General features: G+C 43.5%; 1 protein-coding gene and 1 long non-coding RNA gene across 2 annotated transcripts in view; both read right to left on the bottom strand.

Moving 5' to 3' along the window:
* LOC127916726 (ephrin-A2-like) overlaps positions 1-25395 on the bottom strand; it is a 43380-nt gene that overhangs the window by 7884 nt on the left and 10101 nt on the right. The window contains exons 2-3 of the mRNA XM_052499478.1: positions 4678-4970; positions 3547-3612 (exon numbers count right to left, since the gene is read on the bottom strand). Coding sequence (XP_052355438.1) covers positions 3547-3612; positions 4678-4970 — 359 coding nt within the window. The remainder of the gene's footprint in view (positions 1-3546; positions 3613-4677; positions 4971-25395) is intronic.
* On the bottom strand, positions 5701-6427 carry LOC127916727 (uncharacterized). The gene is made up of 3 exons (XR_008095748.1): positions 6107-6427; positions 5827-6050; positions 5701-5770 (listed from the first exon to the last, which is right to left on the bottom strand). It is a non-coding gene; the product is annotated as an uncharacterized LOC127916727 (long non-coding RNA).

Raw genomic sequence — 25395 nt, 5'->3', positions numbered from 1 at the left:
TAAAGGAGAGGAGTCATGTCTCTATTAGGAACTACATTTAAAGGAGAGGAGTCATGTCTCTATTCATGTCTCTATTAGGAACGACATTTAAAGGAGAGGAGTCATGTCTCTATTCATGTCTCTATTAGGAACGACATTTAAAGGAGAGGAATCATGTCTCTATTCATGTCTCTATTAGGAACGACATTTAAAGGAGAGGAATCATGTCTCTATTCATGTCTCTATTAGGAACGACATTTAAAGGAGAGGAATCATGTCTCTATTCATGTCTCTATTAGGAACGACATTTAAAGGAGAGGAATCATGTCTCTATTCATGTCTCTATTAGGAACGACATTTAAAGGAGAGGAATCATGTCTCTATTAGGAACTACATTTAAAGGAGAGGAGTCATGTCTCTATTAGGAACTACATTTAAAGGAGAGGAGTCATGTCTCTATTCATGTCTCTATTAGGAACGACATTTAAAGGAGAGGAGTCATGTCTCTATTCATGTCTCTATTAGGAACGACATTTAAAGGAGAGGAGTCATGTCTCTATTCATGTCTCTATTAGGAACGACATTTAAAGGAGAGGAATCATGTCTCTATTCATGTCTCTATTAGGAACGACATTTAAAGGAGAGGAATCATGTCTCTATTCATGTCTCTATTAGGAACGACATTTAAAGGAGAGGAATCATGTCTCTATTAGGAACTACATTTAAAGGAGAGGAGTCATGTCTCTATTCATGTCTCTATTAGGAACGACATTTAAAGGAGAGGAGTCATGTCTCTATTCATGTCTCTATTAGGAACGACATTTAAAGGAGAGGAATCATGTCTCTATTCATGTCTCTATTAGGAACGACATTTAAAGGAGAGGAATCATGTCTCTATTCATGTCTCTATTAGGAACTACATTTAAAGGAGAGGAGTCATGTCTCTATTCATGTCTCTATTAGGAACGACATTTAAAGGAGAGGAGTCATGTCTCTATTCATGTCTCTATTAGGAACGACATTTAAAGGAGAGGAATCATGTCTCTATTCATGTCTCTATTAGGAACGACATTTAAAGGAGAGGAATCATGTCTCTATTCATGTCTCTATTAGGAACGACATTTAAAGGAGAGGAATCATGTCTCTATTAGGAACTACATTTAAAGGAGAGGAGTCATGTCTCTATTAGGAACGACATTTAAAGGAGAGGAGTCATGTCTATTAGGAACTACATTTAAAGGAGAGGAGTCATGTCTCTATTCATGTCTCTATTAGGAACGACATTTAAAGGAGAGGAATCATGTCTCTATTCATGTCTCTATTAGGAACGACATTTAAAGGAGAGGAATCATGTCTCTATTCATGTCTCTATTAGGAACGACATTTAAAGGAGAGGAATCATGTCTCTATTAGGAACGACATTTAAAGGAGAGGAATCATGTCTCTATTCATGTCTCTATTAGGAACGACATTTAAAGGAGAGGAATCATGTCTCTATTAGGAACTACATTTAAAGGAGAGGAGTCATGTCTCTATTCATGTCTCTATTAGGAACGACATTTAAAGGAGAGGAGTCATGTCTCTATTAGGAACTACATTTAAAGGAGAGGAGTCATGTCTCTATTAGGAACTACATTTAAAGGAGAGGAGTCATGTCTATTAGGAACTACATTTAAAGGAGAGGAGTCATGTCTCTATTAGGAACGACATTTAAAGGAGAGGAGTCATGTCTCTATTAGGAACTACATTTAAAGGAGAGGAGTCATGTCTCTATTAGGAACGACATTTAAAGGAGAGGAGTCATGTCTCTATTAGGAACTACATTTAAAGGAGAGGAGTCATGTCTCTATTAGGAACTACATTTAAAGGAGAGGAGTCATGTCTCTATTAGGAACTACATTTAAAGGAGAGGAGTCATGTCTCTATTAGGAACTACATTTAAAGGAGAGGAGTCATGTCTCTATTCGGAACTACATTGAAAGGAGAGGAGTCATGTCTCTATTAGGAACTACATTTAAAGGAGAGGAGTCATGTCTCTATTCGGAACTACATTGAAAGGAGAGGAGTCATGTCTCTATTAGGAACTACATTTAAAGGAGAGGAGTCATGTCTCTATTAGGAACTACATTTAAAGGAGAGGAGTCATGTCTCTATTTGGAACTACATTTAAAGGAGAGGAGTCATGTCTCTATTAGGAACTACATTGAAAGGAGTGGAGTCATGTCTCTATTTGGAACTACATTTAAAGGAGAGGAGTCATGTCTCTATTCGGAACTATATTTAAAGGTGAGGTGTCATGTCTCTATTAGGGACTACATTTAAAGGAGAGGAGTCATGTCTCTGTTAGAAACATTTAAAGGAGAGGAGTAATGTCTCTACTAGGAACTACATTGAAAGAAGAGGAGTCATGTCTCTATTCGGAACTACATTTAAAGGAGAGGAGTCATGTCTCTATTCGGAACTACATTGAAAGGAGTGGAGTCATGTCTCTATTTGGAACTACATTTAAAGGAGAGGAGTCATGTCTCCATTAGGAACTAAATTTAAAGGAGAGGAGTCATGTCTCTATTAGGAACTACATTGAAAGGAGAGGAGTCATGTCTCTATTAGGAACTACATTGAAAGGAGTAGAGTCATGTCTCTATTTGGAACTACATTTAAAGGAGAGGAGTCATGTCTCCATTAGGAACTAAATTTAAAGGAGAGGAGTCATGTCTCTATTAGGAACTACATTGAAAGGAGAGGAGTCATGTCTCTATTAGGAACTACATTGAAAGGAGAGGAGTCATGTCTCTATTAGGAACTACATTTAAAGGAGAGGAGTCATGTCTCTATTAGGAACTACATTGAAAGGAGTGGAGTCATGTCTCTATTAGGAACTACATTGAAAGGAGTGGAGTCATGTCTCTATTTGGAACTACATTTAAAGGAGAGGAGTCATGTCTCCATTAGGAACTAAATTTAAAGGAGAGGAGTCATGTCTCTATTAGGAACTACATTGAAAGGAGAGGAGTCATGTCTCTATTAGGAACTACATTGAAAGGAGAGGAGTCATGTCTCTATTAGGAACTACATTTAAAGGAGAGGAGTCATGTCTCTATTAGGAACTAAATTTAAAGGAGAGGAGTCATGTCTCTATTAGGAACTACATTGAAAGGAGAGGAGTCATGTCTCTATTAGGAACTACATTTAAAGGAGAGGAGTCATGTCTCTATTAGGAACTATATTGAAAGGAGAGGAGTCATGTCTCTATTAGGAACTACATTTAAAGGAGAGTCATGTCTCTATTAGGAACTATATTTAAAGGAGAGTCATGTCTCTATTAGGAACTATATTTAAAGGAGAGGAGTCATGTCTCTATTAGGAACTACATTTCAAGGAGAGGAGTCATGTCTCTATTAGGAACTACATTTAAAGGAGAGTAGTCATGTCTCTATTAGGAACTACATTTCAAGGAGAGGAGTCATGTCTCTATTAGGAACTAAATTAAATGGAGAGGAGTCATGTCTCTCTGTGTGTGTATTTGTGTGTGTGAGTGTGTATGTGTGTAGTTAGAGCGTGACTTACCTGGGGGTCTGACATACACCTTCAGCCTCAGACACGGCCTCCCTACATGGTTGGGATGAGGAGACGCTGACAGAGAGAAAGAGGGAGGGAAAGAAAATGAGATGGAGATAGTTTGTAGTTTGCTATGTTGGTTATGCCACTGTGAATGGGGTTCAGGTTAGACCTGGGTGATCCCACTACATCTGGTGTCCATGAGGTTGAAAGGGATATATATATATATATATATATATATATATATATATATATATATATATACACATACATACATACATACATACACACACACACACACACACACACACACACACACACACACACACACACACACACACACACACACACACACACACACACACACACACACACACACACACACACACACACACACACACACAGTGAGAGGATAAGAAGAGCTAAGTTTGACTTCAGGGCAACATAAAAATCTGCTACTCAGAGGAAATAACCACGACCCTTCCTCTGCCCTCCCTCCCTCCCTCTACGTTTCTCTCATTCCTCCTCTTCTCTCTCCTCATAGCAGTAGTAATACATATACTAGTAGTTGTACTGTAGCAGTAAGAGGAGTAAATCCTAACTTACATTGAAGTCAAGCATTGTACTTTGTCATGCATTCATGTCAAATTCGACTTAAATGGACGTTTCGACTCACCCCATAATATGTTGTTGTTGTACTGCAGTAGTACGACATATTTCTCACATTTATAGTAGTAGTACTGTAGTAATACAAGATATTACTCACATGTATAGTAGTAGTACTGTAGTAGTACAAGATATTACTCACATTTATAGTAGTAGTACTGTAGTAATACAATATATTACTCACATGTATAGTAGTAGGACTGTAGTCGTACAATATATTGCTCACATTTATAGTAGTAGTACTGTAGTAGTACAATATATTATTTACATTTATAGTGGTAGTACTGTAGGAGTACAATATATTACTCACATTTATAGTGGTAGTACTGTAGTAGTACAAGATATTACTCACATTTATAGTCGTAGTACTGCAGTAGTACAGCATATTTCTCATATTTATAGTGGTAGTACTGTAGTAGTACTAGATATTGCTCACATATTAGTTATATTGTAGTGGTACGATATATTACGCACAGATATAGTAGTATTCATGTCCTGGTCTGAACTCGAAGCCCAGGGAGAAAGGCGTAAACAGCTGGAACTTTTCTGAGAAGCGCAGGGGACCGTCAGGACCGGTAGGACGATTGCACTCCCAGCGTTTGAACCCCCTCATCCTGTGTTGACAGGAAGTGTACCCTTCGTGGTTGACCATGAACAGGATATAGCGTTCCATTCGACCGTGAGCCGGAGGGCCGTTGGTGTAGAATGGACAGTAGATGTCGAGGTAGTCATTTATATTGACCGCAACCCTGTAGTCATGGTGGAACCTAGACCGCAACACAACAACATGGTTAAAACACTGCCACAACACAACCACAGGGTTAGGATGGATTTAGGATGGATTTACACTGCTTTCTCTTTCCATCTAGCTGTCTCTCTCTCTCTCTCTCTCTCTCTCTCTCTCTCTCTCTCTCTCTCTCTCTCTCTCTCTCTCTCTCTCTCTCTCTCTCTCTCTCTCTCCTTGCTTCTGTTTCTCTCTCTCTCACTCCTCATATCTCCCTCCAACTCCCTGTCCTCCACCATCTATATCCTCTATCCCCTCATATCTCCCCTCTCCCCATCTGTTGTCTCTCTGTAAGCATTAATCAGAGTGCTCAACCACCGTGACCAAGCAGACACACACACACACACACACACACACACACACACACACACACACACACACACACACACACACACACACACACACACACACACACACACACACACACACACACACACACACACACACACACACACACACACACACATTATACAAAGATACAAACACATGCGCACAACTCTACTTTCTGCTGAAAATGTATGTGGGTCTTTCTATAAATAATGAGGCCAGTGTGACATTGGGCAAAACATTTCTAAATGGTTTGAAACAAGATCAAAAGGATTTTCATGCAGTTCCACATCTATACTTAGAGGAATAAAAGGGAATGCATGCAAATGATCCCATTACTCCACCTATACAACAACACAGGACTAGGACTATACATCCTATAAGTAGCCCATTACTCCACCTATACAACAACACAGGACTAGGACTATACATCCTGTAAGTATCCCATTACTCCACCTATACAACAACACAGGACTAGGACAATACATCCTGTAAGTATCCCATTACTCCACCTATACAACAACACAGGACTAGGACTATACATCCTGTAAGTATCCCATTACTCCACCTATACAACAACACAGGACTAGGACTATACATCCTGTAAGTAGCCCATTACTCCACCTATACAACAACACAGGACTAGGACTATACATCCTGTAAGTAGCCCATTACTCCACCTATACAACAACACAGGACTAGGACTATACATCCTGTAAGTATCCCATTACTCCACCTATACAACAACACAGGACTAGGACAATACATCCTGTAAGTATCCCATTACTCCACCTATACAACAACACAGGACTAGGACTATACATCCTGTAAGTATCCCATTACTCCACCTATACAACAACACAGGACTAGGACTATACATCCTGTAAGTAGCCCATTACTCCACCTATACAACAACACAGGACTAGGACTATACATCCTGTAAGTAGCCCATTACTCCACCTATACAACAACACAGGACTAGGACTATACATCCTGTAAGTATCCCATTACTCCACCTATACAACAACACAGGACTAGGACTATACATCCTGTAAGTATCCCATTACTTCACCTATACAACAACACAGGACTAGGACTATACATCCTGTAAGTATCCCATTACTCCACCTATACAAGAACACAGGACTAGGACTATACATCCTGTAAGTATCCCATTACTCCACCTATACAACAACACAGGACTAGGACTATACATCCTGTAAGTATCCCATTACTCCACCTATACAACAACACAGGACTAGGACTATACATCCTGTAAGTAGCCCATTACTCCACCAATACAACAACACAGGACTAGGACTATACATCCTGTAAGTAGCCCATCACTCCACCTATATCCACCAGGACTCCAGTCCTGTAGCTGCCCATTACTCACCCTCCAACCAGGCTGCCGGAGTCACCCTCCAGTCCGGAGCTGCCGGAGTCTCCATCCAGTCCGGAGCTGCCGGAGTCTCCCTCCAGTCCGGAGCTGCCGGAGTCTCCAGTCCGGAGCTGCCGGAGTCACCCTCCAGTCCGGAGCTGCCGGAGTCACCCTCCAGTCCGGAGCTGCCGGAGTCTCCATCCAGTCCGGAGCTGCCAGAGTCTCCCTTCAGTCCAGAGGCGCTACTCACTCCAGACTCGACCATCAGTCCAGCGGCGTCCTCCAGTCCGGGGTCAACGGTGAGGGTTCCTGCTCTACATGCCTATACCGAAGTGGGCCGAGCCAGAAGTGGAGCAGAGCCAGCACCGCAGAGTAATGCCCACCCTGACCCTCCCCTATAGGTTCAGGTTTTGCGGCCGGAGTAACCCTTAGGGGGGGGGGGGGGTGTACTGTCACACCCTGACCGTAGATTGCTATATGTTTCTATTGTTGTTTGGTCAGGGTGTGATTTGGGTGGGCATTCTTTGTTTGTATGTCTAGGTTTTTGTATTTCTATGTTTCGGCCGTAGTATGGTTCTCAATCAGGGACAGCTGTCTATCGTTGTCTCTGATTGGGAATCATACTTAGGTAGCCTGTTTTTCCACTTTATTTGTGGGTAGTTGTATTTCTGTTTAGTGTTTGTTTCACCTTGCAGGACTGTTTCGGGTTTTCCTTTTGTTATTTTTGTATTCAGTGTTCAGTTCCTTAAAATAAAGATGAACACGTATCCCGCTGCATTTTGGTCTGACGATTCCTCTTCTTCCGATGAAAGCCGTTACAGTAGCCATGTTCTAGTACTTGAATTTCTGAGCTCCGAATTCATGTTCAAGTGGGCTACTTCAAGCCCCTTGTCGTTTAAAATGGCAGGTGTAACATGGAAAATAAAATGGATTTGTCATGTTATTTCATTATGTAATTTGTCGTAACTATGTAATTTGTCGTCGTTATATGCAGAATAATTAATAGGAAGAGTATTGGGTGTTGCGCAATAGTCTATCTTACACAATTGCGCACAGCTAGACTCAGGAATGAGACACCAAAATATTCTGGACCTACAGTACCAGTCAAAGGTTTGGACACCTACTCATTCAAGGGTTTTTCTTTATTTTTACTATATTCTACATTGTAGAATAATAGTGAAGACATCAAAACTATGAAATAACACATATGGAATCATGTAGCAACCCAAAAAGTGTTCTTTGAAGTAGTCAACCTTTGCCTTGATGACAGCTTTGCAAGCTCTTGGCCTTGTAGTGTATGATCCCCCTTATACTGTATCTTAATGTAATGACATGAAATAAATGTGTTATCAATGATTTATTAACAAGTTGTCCAGTATAAGAAATCCTCACTGGTACCCTAGTTTATAGAAAGACCCGTGTGTGTGTGTGTGCTTCATTGTGTGTGTGTGCTTCATTGTGTGGGCGTGTGTGTGAAGTGTTTAGGTTGTGAGGATTTCTTCTCTAAAACAGAAACACAGCTTTTCTCCTCCAGTGGCCAAACCTTGCCCCCCACCGATCTAGAAATAGGCATCCGCTCAGGGGAAACACACACATCAAGCGACACCCATAGTGTAGCAGCTCTGTTCCACTCTTTCCGTTTTCAACCCTGAGAATGAAGACCAATAGTAAAATGGGAAGATCTACACACATAGCTGTCTGGTCAAAAAATGCAACTCTCTAGCCTCATTGGGTTTCAAATAATCATACTTTTATTTTGTTAATGAATTTACTACCATTTATGTTCTTGACATTACGAGTTATTCACTGGTGGAGATGTAAAAGCAATCTGAATAAGGGCTGGATTCAATCCAATCGCGCATTACACGCAATGTTCCCACATTGCTCAATTGGAAATTACCTTTAAATGCCTGTCACGTCCTGACCATAGAAAGCTTTTGTTTTCTATGGTAGAGTAGGTCAGGATGTGACTGGGGGGTTGTTCTAGTTTATATTTTCTATGTGGGGTTCTAGGTTTATTTTCTATGTTGGTGATTTGCATGATTTCCAATTAGAGGCAGCTGGTAATCGTTGTCTCTAATTGGAGATCATACTTAAGTAGCATTTTTCCACCTGTGGGTTATGGGATATTATTTATGTTTAGTTGCCTGTTAGCACTGCATTGTCGACACGGTTTATTTATTCTTTATTGTTTCGTTTTTTAAAGTTTCACTTTCTAATAAATAATGTGGAACTCTACTTACGCTGCTCCTTGGTCCGACATTCATTCCAACGAACGTGACAATGCCAAGCGTGTTTCAATGTGCGAACAGATTGAATCACGGCCTCAGTATATTCGGTTACATACCCAATATTGGGGGTGAGTTAGAGAGAGTAGCCTAACAGGGATGATTGAGATAGTAACAGGACTGACTGACTATTGTAACTGGACTGATTAAGATAGTAACGACTGACTGAGCTATAACAGGGATGATTGGATGGGTTACATTATTGATAGAGATATTGACAGCACTAATTGAGATAGTAACATGATTTATAGAGATATTGACAGCACTAATTGAGATAGTAACATGATTTATAGAGATAGTAACATGATTGATAGAGATATTGACAGCACTAATCGAAATAGTAACATGATTGATAGAGATATTGACAGCACTAATCGAGATAGTAACATGATTGATAGAGATATTGACAGCACTAATCGAGATAGTAACATGATTGATAGAGATATTGACAGCACTAATCGAGATAGTAACATGATTGATAGAGATATTGACAGCACTAATCGAAATAGTAACATGATTGATAGAGATATTGACAGCACTAATCGAGATAGTAACATGATTGATAGAGATATTGACAGCACTAATCGAGATAGTAACATGATTGATAGAGATATTGACAGCACTAATCGAAATAGTAACATGATTGATAGAGATATTGACAGCACTAATCGAGATAGTAACATGATTGATAGAGATATTGACAGCACTAATCGAGATAGTAACATGATTGATAGAGATATAGACAGCACTAATCGAGATAGTAACATGATTGATAGAGATATTGACAGCACTAATCGAGATAGTAACATGATTGATAGAGATATAGACAGCACTAATCGAGATAGTAACATGATTGATAGAGATATTGACAGCACTAATCGAGATAGTAACATGATTTATATAGATATTGACAGCACTAATCGAGATAGTAACAGCACTAATTATAAATAATTATATAAAGCTAAAGAGACTTAAAGCCTATAAATAAATATTTTTCTTGTTAACAAAATAGAGTGTTGGGCAGAAGGGTAAGCTATATTCTGAATAATTCACATTAAACACACACACACACACACACACACACACACACACACACACACACACACACACACACACACACACACACACACACACACACACACACACACACACACACACACACACACACACAGGGTAAGCTCTTGTGTGAATTATTCAGGTCAGCCAAACTGTTGCTGCTGTTGGCTGTGCTGTGTAGCTGTTTCATATTTAATGGTCCTTTTGATGTGTATTAATTAACTACTGCTAGCTCTGCTGTTTCTCTTCCTTTAAAACACACACACACACACACACACACACAAAGACACACCTCCTTAGCCTGTGGGCCTAATGGCGAGATGAAAGAGAGGAAAGAGGAGGAGGACGGGGGAGGAAGAGAGACTAACTAACCCTCAACTAACTGATACAGGAGTAGCTAGGAGAGGTTGTGTCGTTAAGAAGCGATGTGTGTGTGTTCCTCTGGCGCTCTCATTTTAATCCTTGTATAGGGGTTGTGGTGGGAATCTGCACACCATGCTAAATCGATACACACCCTTTCACTTTAAAGAGAGTGTGTGCCTGTGTGTGTCCACCTTAGTATGCAGCTCAGACTCAGACATAGCGGGGGAATATTTGGACTGGGGGGGAGGGGTTACATAAGACAGACACTTAAGTGGTTTTGACCTTGGTTTACAACCCCCTCATACACACACACACAAGCACACAGTCACACACACACACAATCAGTCACACACATACAGTCTCACACACACAGTTACACACATATTCACACACACTCACACTCGCACAGTACACAAACATACTGAACTTTATTTTAAGCACTGAGTGCATACATGAAGGCAGTGTGTGTTAATGTAGATTAAGAGCCTGAAAGAGGACACATTGAACTGAGGGAAACAGGGGACCATATCCTTTATTCCCCCCTTCTCTCTATTCTTGCCTTCCCCTCCTTTTCCTCTAGGTCTTATCATTCCCCTTCTCTTTCCATGACCCTCTCCACTTTCCCGCCATCTCCTTCTCTCCTCCATATCCTTCTCTTTCCTCCTTCTCTTCTCTTTCCTCCTTCTCTTCTCTTTCCTCCTTCTCTTCTCTTTCCTCCTTCTCTTCTCTTCCCTCCTTCTTTTCCCTCCATATCCTTCTCTTTCCTCCTTCTCTTCTCTTCCCTCCTTCTTTTCCCTCCATATCCTTCTCTTTCCTCCATAACGTTCTCTTTTTTCCATATCCTTCTCTTTCCTCCTTCTCTTCCCTCCTCTTTCCTCCTTCTCTTCTCTTCCCTCCTCTTTCCTCCTTCTCTTCTCTTTCCTCCTTCTCTTCTCTTCCCTCCTTCTTTTCCCTCCATATCCTTCTCTTTCCTCCTCCTCTTCTCTTCCCTCCTTCTTTTCCCTCCATATCCTTCTCTTTCCTCCATAACCTTCTCTTTTTTCCATATCCTTCTCTTTCCTCCTTCTCTTCTCTTCCCTCCTCTTTCCTCCTTCTCTTCTCTTCCCTCCTCTTTCCTCCTTCTCTTCTCTTCCCTCCTCTTTCCTCCTTCTCTTCTCTTTCCTCCTTCTCTTCTCTTCCCTCCTTCTTTTCCCTCCATATCCTTCTCTTTCCTCATTCTCTTCTCTTCCCTCCTTCTTTTCCCTCCATATCCTTCTCTTTCCTCCATAACCTTCTCTTTTTTCCATATCCTTCTCTTTCCTCCTTCTCTTCTCTTCCCTCCTCTTTCCTCCTTCTCTTCTCTTCCCTCCTCTTTCCTCCTTCTCTTCTCTTTCCTCCATATCCTTCTCTTCCCTGCATCTCCTTCTCTTTCCTCCTTCTCTTCTCTTTCCTGCATCTCCTTATCTTCCCTCCTTCTCTTTCCTCCATATCCTTCTCTTTCCTCCATATCCTTCTCTTTCCTCCATATCCTTCTCTTTCCTCCATCTCCTTCTCTTCCCTCCTCTTTTCCCTCATCTCCTTCTCTTTCCTCATCTCCTTATCTTCCCTCCTTCTCTTTCCTCCATATCCTTCTCTTTCCTCCATATCCTTCTCTTCCCTGCATCTCCTTCTCTTTCCTCCTTCTCTTCTCTTTCCTCCATATCCTTCTCTTCCCTGCATATCCTTCTCTTTCCTCCTTCTCCTTATCTTCCCTCCTTCTCTTTCCTCCATATCCTTCTCTTTCCTCCTTCTCTTCTCTTTCCTCCATATCCTTCTCTTCCCTCCATATCCTTCTCTTTCCTCCTTCTCTTCTCTTCCCTGCATATCCTTCTCTTTCCTCCATATCCTTCTCTTCCCTCCATATCCTTCTCTTTCCTCCTTCTCTTCTCTTCCCTGCATATCCTTCTCTTTCCTCCATATCCTTCTCTTCCCTCCATATCCTTCTCTTCCCTCCTTCTCTTCTCTTCCCTCCTCTTTTCCCTCATCTCCTTATCTTCCCTCCATATCCTTCTCTTTCCTCCATCTCCTTATCTTCCCTCCTTCTCTTTCCTCCATATCCTTCTCTTTCCTCCATCTCCTTCTCTTTCCTCCATCTCCTTCTCTTTCCTCCATCTCCTTATCTTCCCTCCTTCTCTTTCCTCCATATCCTTCTCTTTCCTCCATCTCCTTCTCTTTCCTCCATCTCCTTATTTTCCCTCCTTCTCTTTCCTCCATCTCCTTCTCTTTCCTCCTTCTCTTCTATTCTATTCTCTGCCCTCCTTCTCTTCTCTTTCCTCTTTCTCTTCTCTTCCCTCTTCTTTCCTCCTTCAATTCTCTTTCCTCCTTCTCTTCCCTACATCTCCTTCTCTTACCCTCCATCTCCTTCTGTTTTCTTATCAGTTGTCCTTCCTCTTCTCTAAACAGTTCCTTTTCACCATCTCTCACTCCATCCCTCAGTAAAAAAGTCAGACAGGCTGTTTGCTCTCTCTCTCCCTCTCACTCCCCCTCTCTCTTTCTCTCTCTCTCTTTCTGGCAGGATGACAGCTCTCACTCGTCCCAGGGCAGGCCCTTATGTAAACAGCCCCATCACACTCAGGCTGTGTGTGTGTATGTGTGTGTGTAAACCCTCTCATTACCATATCAAAGCCTGTGATCGCTCCTCTCCTCCCAGTGTTAGAGTGGCATATTAATAGTTGTGTAGGTTAAACTTCCAGATAAAGCAGGCTGATGAAGGTTAGCTCCCTCTGTTTGAAAGAGTTCACTTACTTGCATTTCCCTGCGGTGTGTGTGTGTGTGTGTGTGTTTGTCGATTGAAGAATATGATACAGGACTGGGCTTTGATTGGCTGACAGATTTGATTGGCTGACAGATTCATCTTTTGATTGGTTCTACCCCGAGGCTCTCAGATGACCTTCAGCAACTTTCTCAACTTTTTTTCTCATCCAGCACTTCTCTCCTCTCATATCCCTCTGCACTCTCCTCTCACATCCCTCTACACTCTCCTCTCATATCCCTCTACACTCTCCTCTCATATCCCTCTGCACTCTCCTCTCACATCCCTCTACACTCTCCTCTCATATCCCTCTACACTCTCCTCTCATATCCCTCTACACTCTCCTCTCATATCCCTCTACACTCTCCTCTCACATCCCTCTACACTATCCTCTCACATCCCTCTACACTCTCCTCTCACATCCCTCTACACTATCCTCTCACATCCCTCTACACTCTCCTCTTTTATCCCTCTACACTATCCTCTCATATCCCTCTACACTCTCCTCTCACATCCCTCTACACTCTCCTCTCACATCCCTCTACACTCTCCTCTCACATCCCTCTACACTCTCCTCTCACATCCCTCTACACTCTCCTCTCATATCCCTCTACACTCTCCTCTCATATCCCTCTGCACTCTCCTCTCACATCCCTCTACACTCTCCTCTCATATCCCTCTACACTCTCCTCTCATATCCCTCTACACTCTCCTCTCATATCCCTCTACACTCTCCTCTCATATCCCTCTACACTCTCCTCTCATATCCCTCTACACTCTCCTCTCATATCCCTCTACACTCTCCTCTCACATCCCTCTACACTCTCCTCTCACATCCCTCTACACTCTCCTCTTTTATCCCTCTACACTATCCTCTCACATCCCTCTACACTCTCCTCTCACATCCCTCTACACTCTCCTCTCACATCCCTCTACACTCTCCTCTTTTATCCCTCTACACTATCCTCTCATATCCCTCTACACTCTCCTCTCACATCCCTCTACACTCTCCTCTCACATCCCTCTACCCTCTCCTCTTTTATCCCTCTACACTCTCCTCTCATATCCCTCTACACTCTCCTCTCACATCCCTCTACACTCTCCTCTCACATCCCTCTACACTATCCTCTCACATACCTCTACACTCTCCTCTCACATCCCTCTACACTATCCTCTCACATCCCTCTACACTCTCCTCTTTTATCCCTCTACACTATCCTCTCACCCTCTACACTCTCTCTCCCTCTACACTCCCTCTCACATCCCTCTACACTCTCCTCTCATCCCTCTACACTCTCCTCTCACATCCCTCTACACTCTCCTCTCACATCCCTCTGCACTCTCCTCTCGCATCCCTCTACACTCTCCTCTCACATCCCTCTACACTCTCCTCTCACATCCCTCTACACTCTCCTCTCACATCCCTCTACACTCTCCTCTCACATCCCTCTACACTCTCCTCTCACATCCCTCTACACTCTCCTCTCACATCCCTCTGCACTCTCCTCTCACATCCCTCTACACTCTCCTCTCACATCCCTCTACACTCTCCTCTCACATCCCTCTACACTCTCCTCTCACATCCCTCTATCCTCTATCCCTCTACACTCTCCTCTCACATCCCTCTACACTCTCCTCTCACATCCCTCTAGGTACTCTCCTCTCACATCCCTCTACACTCTCCTCTCATATCCCTCTACACTCTCCTCTCATATCCCTCTACACTCTCCTCTCACATCCCTCTACACTCTCCTCTCATATCCCTCTACACTCTCCTCTCACATCCCTCTACACTCTCCTCTCACATCCCTCTACACTCTCCTCTCACATCCCTCTACACTCTCCTCTCACATCCCTCTACACTCTCCTCTCACATCCCTCTACACTCTCCTCTCACATCCCTCTGCACTCTCCTCTCACATCCCTCTACACTCTCCTCTCATATCCCTCTACACTCTCCTCTCACATCCCTCTACACTCTCCTCTCATATCCCTCTGCACTCTCCTCTCATATCCCTCTGCACTCTCCTCTCATATCCCTCTACACTCTCCTCTCATATTCCTCTGCACTCTCCTCTCACATCCCTCTACACTCTCCTCTTTTATCCCTCGCTCCTCTCGGGACTAGTTTTGTACGGTACTACCCCTCCCGGGTATGAGAGGGTTGGGGAAGCTTATTGAAATAAATTGACTTAAAGTATGTAACTGCTCCAGTGATTTTGATGAAATTGAATAATTGAATCTCACAGTAGATGCTTCACATTTGTCTGATTGACTGACGACTAACTAACTGATTAACCAACTGACATCAACATGAGTTTTCCCCTCATTCCTGCCCCACCCATCTCTCTCTCTCTCTCCCTCCATCCCTCTCTCCACCCACCCATCCTCATGTGTGTCTACTGTGGTAGCCCGACTTAATCACTCAAAGCTGGAAAACACTTAGAGGCTCTTCACTAAATCCATATCGAAAACACACACACATCCATATCAAAATGAGGTTATATTTGCGGGCAGTTTGCCACATCTTTGATCAATAATATCATTTCTGTTTTATTAATACCTCCAAACACTGACATGCCCCATAAGCACTTTACCAGAAAACAAGCAACCATAACCCCCTTCTGCCCCCAACCCTTTATCAGACAACCACCAACACAACCCTTTACCAGACAACCACCACCCCAACCCTTTACCAGACAACCACTAACACAACCCTTTACCAGACAACCACCACCCCAACCCTTTACCAGACAACCCCAACCTAGCCCATTACCAGACAACCACTAACACAACCCTTTACCAGACAACCACTAACACAACCCTTTACCAGACAACCACCAACACAACCCTTTACCAGACAACCACCACCCCAACCCTTTACCAGACAGCCACCACCTCAACCCTTTATCAGACAACCACCACCCCAACCCTTTACCAGATAAGCACCAACACAACCCTTTACCAGACAATCACCACCCCAACCCTTTATCAGACAATCACCAACCCTTTACCAGATAAGCACCAACACAAGCCTTTACCAGACAACCACCAACCAAACCCTTTGCCAGACAACCACCAACCAAACCCTTTACCAGACAACCACCACCCCAACCCTTTACCAGACAACCACCACCCCAACCCTTTACCAGACAACCACCACCCCAAACCTTTACCAGACAACCACTAACACAACCCTTTACCAGACAACCACCACCCCAACCCTTTACCAGACAATTACCACCCCAACCCTTTACCAGACAACCACTAACACAACCCTTTACCAGACAATCACCACCCCAACCCATTACCAGACAACCACTAACACAACCCTTTACCAGACAACCACCACCCCAACCCTTTACCAGACAACCCCAACCCAGCCCATTACCAGACAACCACTAACACAACCCTTTACCAGACAACCACTAACACAACCCTTTACCAGACAACCACCACCCCAGCCCTTTACCAGACAACCACCAACACAACCCTTTACCAGACAACCACCACCCCAACCCTTTACCAGACAGCCACCACCCCAACCCTTTATCAGACAACCACCACCCCAACCCTTTACCAGATAAGCACCAACACAACCCTTTACCAGACAATCACCACCCCAACCCTTTATCAGACAATCACCAACCCTTTACCAGATAAGCACCAACACAAGCCTTTACCAGACAACCACCAACCAAACCCTTTGCCAGACAACCACCAACCAAACCCTTTACCAGACAACCACCATCCCAACCCTTTTACCAGACAACCACCAACCAAACCCTTCACCAGACAACCACTACCCCAACCCTTTACCAGACAACTCCAACCCAGCCCTTTACCAGACAACCCCAACCCAACCCTTTACCAGACAACCACCACCCCAACCCTTTACCAGACAACCCCAACCCAGCCCTTTACCAGACAACCCCAACCCAGCCCTTTACCAGACAACCCCAACCCAGCCCTTTACCAGACAACCCCAACCCAACCCTTTACCAGACAACCCCAACCCAACCCTTTACCAGACAACCCCAACCCAACCCTTTACCAGACAACCCCAACCCAGCCCTTTACCAGACAACCCCAACCCAGCCCTTTACCAGACAACCACCACCCCAACCCTTTACCAGACAACCCCCAACCCTTTACCAGACAACCCCAACCCAGCCCTTTACCAGACAACCACCAACCCAGCCCTTTACCAGACAACCACAACCCAGCCCTTTACCAGACAACCCCAACCCAGCTCTTTACCAGACAACCACCACCCCAACCCTTTACCAGACAACCCCAACCCAACCCTTTACCAGACAACCCCAACCCAGCCCTTTACCAGACAACCCCAACCCTTTACCAGACAACCCCAACCCAGCCCTTTACCAGACAACCCCAACCCAGCCCTTTACCAGACAACCCCAACCCAACCCTTTACCAGACAACCCCAACCCAGCCCTATACCAGACAACCCCAACCCAGCCCTTTACCAGACAACCCCAACCCAGCCCTTTACCAGACAACCACCACCCCAACCCTTTACCAGACAACCCCAACCCAACCCTTTACCAGACAACCCCAACCCAGCCCTTTACCAGACAACCCCAACCCAGCCCTTTACCAGACAACCCCAACCCAACCCTTTACCAGACAACCCCAACCCAACCCTTTACCAGACAACCCCAACCCAGCCCTTTACCAGACAACCCCAACCCAGCCCTTTACCAGACAACCACCACCCCAACCCTTTACCAGACAACCCCCAACCCTTTACCAGACAACCCCAACCCAGCCCTTTACCAGACAACCCCAACCCAGCCCTTTACCAGACAACCCCAACCCAGCCCTTTACCAGACAACCACCACCCCAACCCTTTACCAGACAACTCCAACCCAGCCCTTTACCAGACAACCCCAACCCAGCCCTTTACCAGACAACCCCAACCCAGCTCTTTACCAGACAACCCCAACCCCAACCCAACCCTTTACCAGACAACCACCACCCCAACCCTTTACCAGACAGCCACCACCCCAACCCTTTACCAGACAACCCCAACCCAGCCCTTTACCAGACAACCCCAACCCAGCCCTTTACCAGACAACCCCAACCCATCCCTTTACCAGACAACCCCAACCCAGCCCTTTACCAGACAACCCCAACCCAGCCCTTTACCAGACAACCCCAACCCAGCCCTTTACCAGACAACCCCAACCAAACCCTTTACCAGACAACCACCACCCCAACCCTTTACCAGACAACCCCAACCCAGCCCTTTACCAGACAACCCCAACCCAGCCATTTACCAGACAACCACCACCTATAGAGGATTCTCTAACCAGACAACCAGCATCTATAGAGGATTCTCTAACTAGACAACCACCACCTGTAGAGGATTCTCTAACCAGACAACCAGCATCTATAGAGGATTCTCTAACCAGACAACCAGCATCTATAGAGGATTCTCTAACCAGACAACCAGCATCTATAGAGGATTGTCTAACCAGACAACCAGCATCTATAGAGGATTCTCTAACCAGACAACCAGCATCTATAGAGGATTCCCTAACCAGACAACCAGCATCTATAGAGGATTGTCTAAGCAGACAACCAGCATCTATAGAGGACTCTCTAACCAGACAACCAGCATCTATAGAGGATTCTCTAACCAGACAAGCACCACCTATAGAGGATACTCTAACCAGACAACCAGCATCTATAGAGGATTATCTAACCAGACAACCAGCATCTATAGAGGATTATCTAACAAGACAACCAGCATCTATAGAGGATTCTCTAACCAGACAACCAGCATCCTTTCTAACCCATTTGTCTGTCTCACTGTATAAACTTCCTCTTTTTCTCTTCAAATGATTTAACACATTCTACTTTTAACCCTCTTATGTCTCTCAGCTTTCTCTACTGAAATGTCGTCTTGAGGATTAATAAAGTATGAACCTATCAGCCTATACATTTGAAAGTCTAAGTGATTTGACGGTAGTTTAGAGAAAGCATTTGGCTAATAACACTTTTATCAATGTCTATGTACAAAACATAGAACATTTCGAAATAATTTGACAGTGTAGATGGATCATTAATACATTATTTATCCATCTGACTGTGTAGAGAAAAAAAAGTATAAATGATTTGTAGAGCACAGGGTTACAGCCGAGGTTCGTGTGTGTGTGTGGTGGGGGGGAGTAGAGCTAGGCTTAGAGACAAATGTGGAAGCATTACAGGAGATGTTCTTCTTCACAGCTGAAACATGTTAAAGCTGAACATTTGCGAAATAGCACAGTGTAGCAATGCACCTGAATGAGGCTGGCAGAGAGAACATGAATTATACATCCAGGCAGTCTCTCCGAATTAGTGAGAAAGAAGGAGGGAGAGAGAGATTGTTGTGCCTCATCACCTCAAAACTAATAACGACAGCAGTGTGTGTTGAGGGGGGGGGGGTTAATTCCCTCTCTCCACAACAAGAGAGAAAACAGTCTTTGAACCAATGAGGAGATAGATGTTGCTGATGCACGCACGCACGCACGCACGCACGCACGCACGCACGCACACACACACACACACACACACACACACACACACACACACACACACACACACACACACACACACACCAGCATAAAGCTGTTAGTAATGTTAGAAGGTAGCTGCACCGCCACTTTCTCAGCAGTCTAGTTTTTAGGACCGACCCAGTTTAGAACAGTGCACCATCTCTAACACACACACACAAAGACACACAGGTCTGGGATCTGGAAAGAAGACAGAAGTGTGCGTTTGAAGTGTGTGTGATCAAACAGCGAGTATGCAGCTCCACAGCCGTACGCCACAACTCATACCTCACACACTCCTCCTGTAACTCCTCCTGTAATCTCTTTGTAATTCCCTGTCTTTGTCCCTGCCTTTCTTATAGTCTATTTCTCTACTTCTTTCCTTTCTCACTCCGGTCATTTCATTGTGGTGTGCGTGGGTGGGCGTGCGTCTGTCAAATACCTTCTTTCCATCTCTTATGTTTCCATGTAATATTGAATGTTTCCATCTAATATCTCTAGTATATTGTGTTTCTAATACAGTACACCAGATATCTGCTATCTTTGACATCTACTATCAGGTATTGTATAGATCAATAAAAACAAAGAAGGCTATGAAGTTATATAATGTGTGTCCCTCAGTGTTATGTCATTGGTGTTACCGCCTTGAAAATCAATGATTAGAAAGATATACAAGAACCTTAAGCATTCTCTCCAGTGGCAAACTGTTATCGGGGATGGGTCTATATTAAATAAAATGATTAGCTAAACACACCCTTTTAGTACGTCATACATTTGAGGATTCAGTTGACCATGTGGTGTGTCTAAATCCAAAGTACTACTTGGTGTTTAGTGAATTGAAATGAAGGGAAATAACATTGTGAGCAAAATGATAAATCATATCACTTCAGTACATTCTTTTTAAAGGATTGATGGCCTTAGATTTCAGCATTTGTGGTCTCCATTTCAGAAAAACCTTAACATAAAATATCTCATTGTGTAACGATGTGCGCTGAGAGTCGGGAAGCAAGTTCAGGGAGTGAGTGTTTTAATAAATAAACGCAACTAAAAACAAGAAACACAAGCAACGCATAGACATGACACTGGAACAGAAACAATTGCGCCTGGGGAAGGAATCAAAGGGAGAGACATATATAGGGAAGGAACCAAAGGGAGTGACATATATAGGGAAGGAACCAAAGGGAGTGACATATATAGGGAAGGAACCAAAGGGAGTGACATATATAGGGAAGGAACCAAAGGGAGTGACATATATAGGGAAGGAACCAAAGGGAGAGACATATATAGGGAAGGAACCAAAGGGAGTGACATATATAGGGAAGGAACCAAAGGGAGTGACATATATAGGGAAGGAACCAAAGGGAGTGACATATATAGGGAAGGAACCAAAGGGAGTGACATATATAGGGAAGGAACCAAAGGGAGTGACATATATAGGGAAGGAACCAAAGGGAGTGACATATATAGGGAAGGAACCAAAGGGAGTGTCATATATAGGGCAGGAACCAAAGGGAGTGACATATATAGGGAAGGAACCAAAGGGAGTGACATATATAGGGCAGGAACCAAAGGGAGTGACATATATAGGGAAGGAACCAAAGGGAGTGACAGATATAGGGAAGGAACCAAAGGGAGAGACATATATAGGGAAGGAACCAAAGGGAGTGACAGATATAGGGAAGGAACCAAAGGGAGTGACATATATAGGGAAGGAACCAAAGGGAGTGACATATATAGGGAAGGAACCAAAGGGAGTGACATATATAGGGAAGGAACCAAAGGGAGTGACATATATAGGGAAGGAACCAAAGGGAGTGACATATATAGGGAAGGAACCAAAGGGAGTGACATATATAGGGAAGGAACCAAAGGGAGTGACATATATAGGGAAGGAACCAAAGGGAGTGACATATATAGGGAAGGAACCAAAGGGAGTGACATATATAGGGAAGGAACCAAAGGGAGTGACATATATAGGGAAGGAACCAAAGGGAGTGGCATATATAGGGAAGGAACCAAAGGGAGTGACATATATAGGGAAGGAACCAAAGGGAGTGACATATATAGGGAAGGAACCAAAGGGAGTGACATATATAGGGAAGGAACCAAAGGGAGTGACATATATAGGGAAGGAACCAAAGGGAGTGACATATATAGGGAAGGAACCAAAGGGAGTGACATATATAGGGAAGGAACCAAAGGGAGTGACATATATAGGGAAGGAACCAAAGGGAGTGACATATATAGGGAAGGAACCAAAGGGAGTGACATATATAGGGAAGGAACCAAAGGGAGTGACATATATAGGGAAGGAACCAAAGGGAGTGACATATATAGGGAAGGAACCAAAGGGAGTGACATATATAGGGAAGGAACCAAAGGGAGTGACATATATAGGGAAGGTAATCAGGGAATTGATGGAGTCCAGCTGAGTCTGATGAGGCGCTGGTGCGCATAACGATGGTGACAGGTGTGCACCATAACAAGCAGCCTGGTGACCTAGAGGCCGGAGAGGGAGCACACGTGACACATTGGGGTTACCCTCATTGGTGTTAATACTCCTACTAGTGACACAATGTTATCATAATGGTAAACGTTATTTAAAGTCATTAAGGTACCATGTTAGTTGATTTAGAATGGGAAGATGCAACTAAATACATTGATATAAATACACATCTAGAAGAATGAAGTACTTTTTTCTCCAAAGTGCCCAAATGTCACCGTAATTCAAGAAGGACCTGTCAGTGAAGCGAGATCAGATTAAGACTAAGGGGATATTTCAGACAAGTGCCTCCATCTTTTAAAACATATCATGAGTGGTGATGTGATTGCAATATCAAACACACACACCACTAAAAACAGAGATTTCCTGACAATGTTGGCTGAGTGAAAGTTGTTCCGAGTACTTAAATGCTATATAGACATTTAACATCACCTGTGAAGCTAAACCAAGTGGAAAACAGATCGTGTACACCAGCAAAACATCTCTTTCTGTTTCTCTCCACATACAGTGCCATGCGAAAGTATTCGGCCCCCTTGAACTTTGTGACCTTTTGCCACATTTCAGGCTTCAAACATAAAGATATAAAACTGTATTTTTTTGTGAAGAATCAACAACAAGTGGGACACAATCATGAAGTGGAACGACATTTATTGGATATTTCAAACTTTTTTAACAAATCAAAAACTGAAAAATTGGGCGTGCAAAATTATTCAGCCCCCTTAAGTTAATACTTTATAGCGCCACCTTTTGCTGTGATTACAGCTGTAAGTCGCTTGGGGTATGTGTCTATCAGTTCTGCACATCGAGAGACTGAATTTTTTTCCCATTTCTCCTTGCAAAACAGCTCGAGCTCAGTGAGGTTGGATGGAGAGCATTTGTGAACAGCAGTTTTCAGTTCTTTCCACAGATTCTCGATTGGATTCAGGTCTGGACTTTGACTTGGCCATTCTAACACCTGGATATGTTTATTTTTGAACCATTCCATTGTAGATTTTGCTCTATGTTTTGGATCATTGTCTTGTTGGAAGACAAATCTCCGTCCCAGTCTCAGGTCTTTTGCAGACTCCATCAGGTTTTCTTCCAGAATGGTCCTGTATTTGGCTCCATCCATCTTCCCATCAATTTTACCCATCTTCCCTGTCCCTGCTGAAGAAAAGCAGGCCCAAACCATGATGCTGCCTCCACCATGTTTGACAGTGGGGATGGTGTGTTCAGGTGTTGCTTTTACGCCAAACATAACGTTTTGCATTGTTGCCAAAAAGTTCAATTTTGGTTTCATCTGACCAGAGCACCTTCTTCCACATGTTTGGTGTGTCTCCCAGGTGGCTTGTGGCAAACTTTAAACGACACTTTTTATGGATATCTTTAAGAAATGGCTTTCTTCTTGCCACTCTTCCATAAAGGCCAGATTTGTGCAATATACGACTGATTGTTGTCCTATGGACAGAGTCTCCCACCTCAGCTGTAGATCTCTGCAGTTCATCCAGAGTGATCATGGGCCTCTTGGCTGCATCTCTGATCAGTTTTCTCCTTGTATGAGCTGAAAGTTTAGAAGGACGGCCAGTTCTTGGTAGATTTGCAGTGGTCTGATACTCCTTCCATTTCAATATTATCGCTTGCACAGTGCTCCTTGGGATGTTTAAAGCTTGGGAAATCTTTTTGTATCCAAATCCGGCTTTAAACTTCTTCACAACAGTATCTCGGACCTGCCTGGTGTGTTCCTTGTTCTTCATGATGCTCTCTGCGCTTTTAACGGACCTCTGAGACTATCACAGTGCAGGTGCATTTATACGGAGTCTTGATTACACACAGGTGGATTGTATTTATCATCATTAGTCATTTAGGTCAACATTGGATCATTCAGAGATCCTCACTGAACTTCTGGAGACTTCTTGCTGCACTGAAAGTAAAGGGGCTGAATAATTTTGCACGCCCAATTTTTCAGTTTTTGATTTGTTAAAATAGTTTGAAATATCCAATAAATGTCGTTCCACTTCATGATTGTGTCCCACTTGTTGTTGATTCTTCACAAAAATATACAGTTTTATATCTTTATGTTTGAAGCCTGAAATGTGGCAAAAGGTCGCAAAGTTCAAGGGGGCCGAATACTTTCGCAAGGCACTGTAATTTCTCTCATCCACATCTCGCCTCACAACTCTTCTCCTTCTCTCCTTACAACCTCTGTCTCCCTCCCTCCCTCTCTCTCTGTAAAAATGGTGTACTGAGAGCACACACACACACACACACACACACACACACACACACACACACACACACACACACACACACACACACACACACACACACACACACACACACACACACACACACACACACACACACACACACACACACACACACCAGAAGCTTTGATTACTGTATTGTAATCAAGTCAGAGACGTTAAAGGCTTTTGTTGTCTTGTCTCCTGTTTCTTTTCTGTTGTTTAGAAGTGTTTGTCATAATTGGTGTACATCAGTCATAGTGGGAATAAACGGTAGACAGACAGACAGAGAAAGAAACAGACAGACAGGAAGACAGGCCGACAGAGGCTGTTTCATGTCAAACAGAGAAAACAGTAAGATAGAGAGACAGGCAGACACACACTAACACACAGAGGTTTGCTGTTACATGTAAGTGTATAGTAAAGATGTGTGTGTCAGAACAAACTGAAATATATATCTGTTTATGTCACAGGGGACAGTAGAGAAAGTGTGTGTGTGTGTGTGTGTGTGTGTGTGTGTGTGTGTGTGTGTGTGTGTGTGTGTGTGTGTGTGTGTGTGTGTGTGTGTGTGTGTGTGTGTGTGTGTGTGTGTGTGTGTGTGTGTGTGTTGTGAGTGTGTGTGTGTGTTGGGGGACAAGGGCAAGACAGATACATGGATGTGAATGTGCCACAGGAGACAGGAGAGACTGCGCATGGCTAAGTCTGTGTGTCTGACACAGTTGCGTGGAGAGTAGGCCTTTCTGCGCACACAGACACACACCCTTTTCAGTCTCTCTCTGAGGACATCCATCCCATAGCATGGAAACAGGATGGGGAGAAAATGTGATGGGGAAAAAACAGGATGGGGAGGAACAGGATGGGGAGGAACAGGATGGGGAGAAAACAGGATGTGGAGAAAACAGGATGGGGAGGAACAGGATGGGGAGAAAACAGGATG

Source organism: Oncorhynchus keta, chromosome 37 (assembly GCF_023373465.1).
Source record: "Oncorhynchus keta strain PuntledgeMale-10-30-2019 chromosome 37, Oket_V2, whole genome shotgun sequence".
Classification (NCBI taxonomy): Eukaryota; Metazoa; Chordata; class Actinopteri; order Salmoniformes; family Salmonidae; genus Oncorhynchus; species Oncorhynchus keta.
The sequence above is the reverse complement of the archived record's forward strand: the minus strand, read 5'-3'. Positions and strand labels throughout refer to the sequence as shown.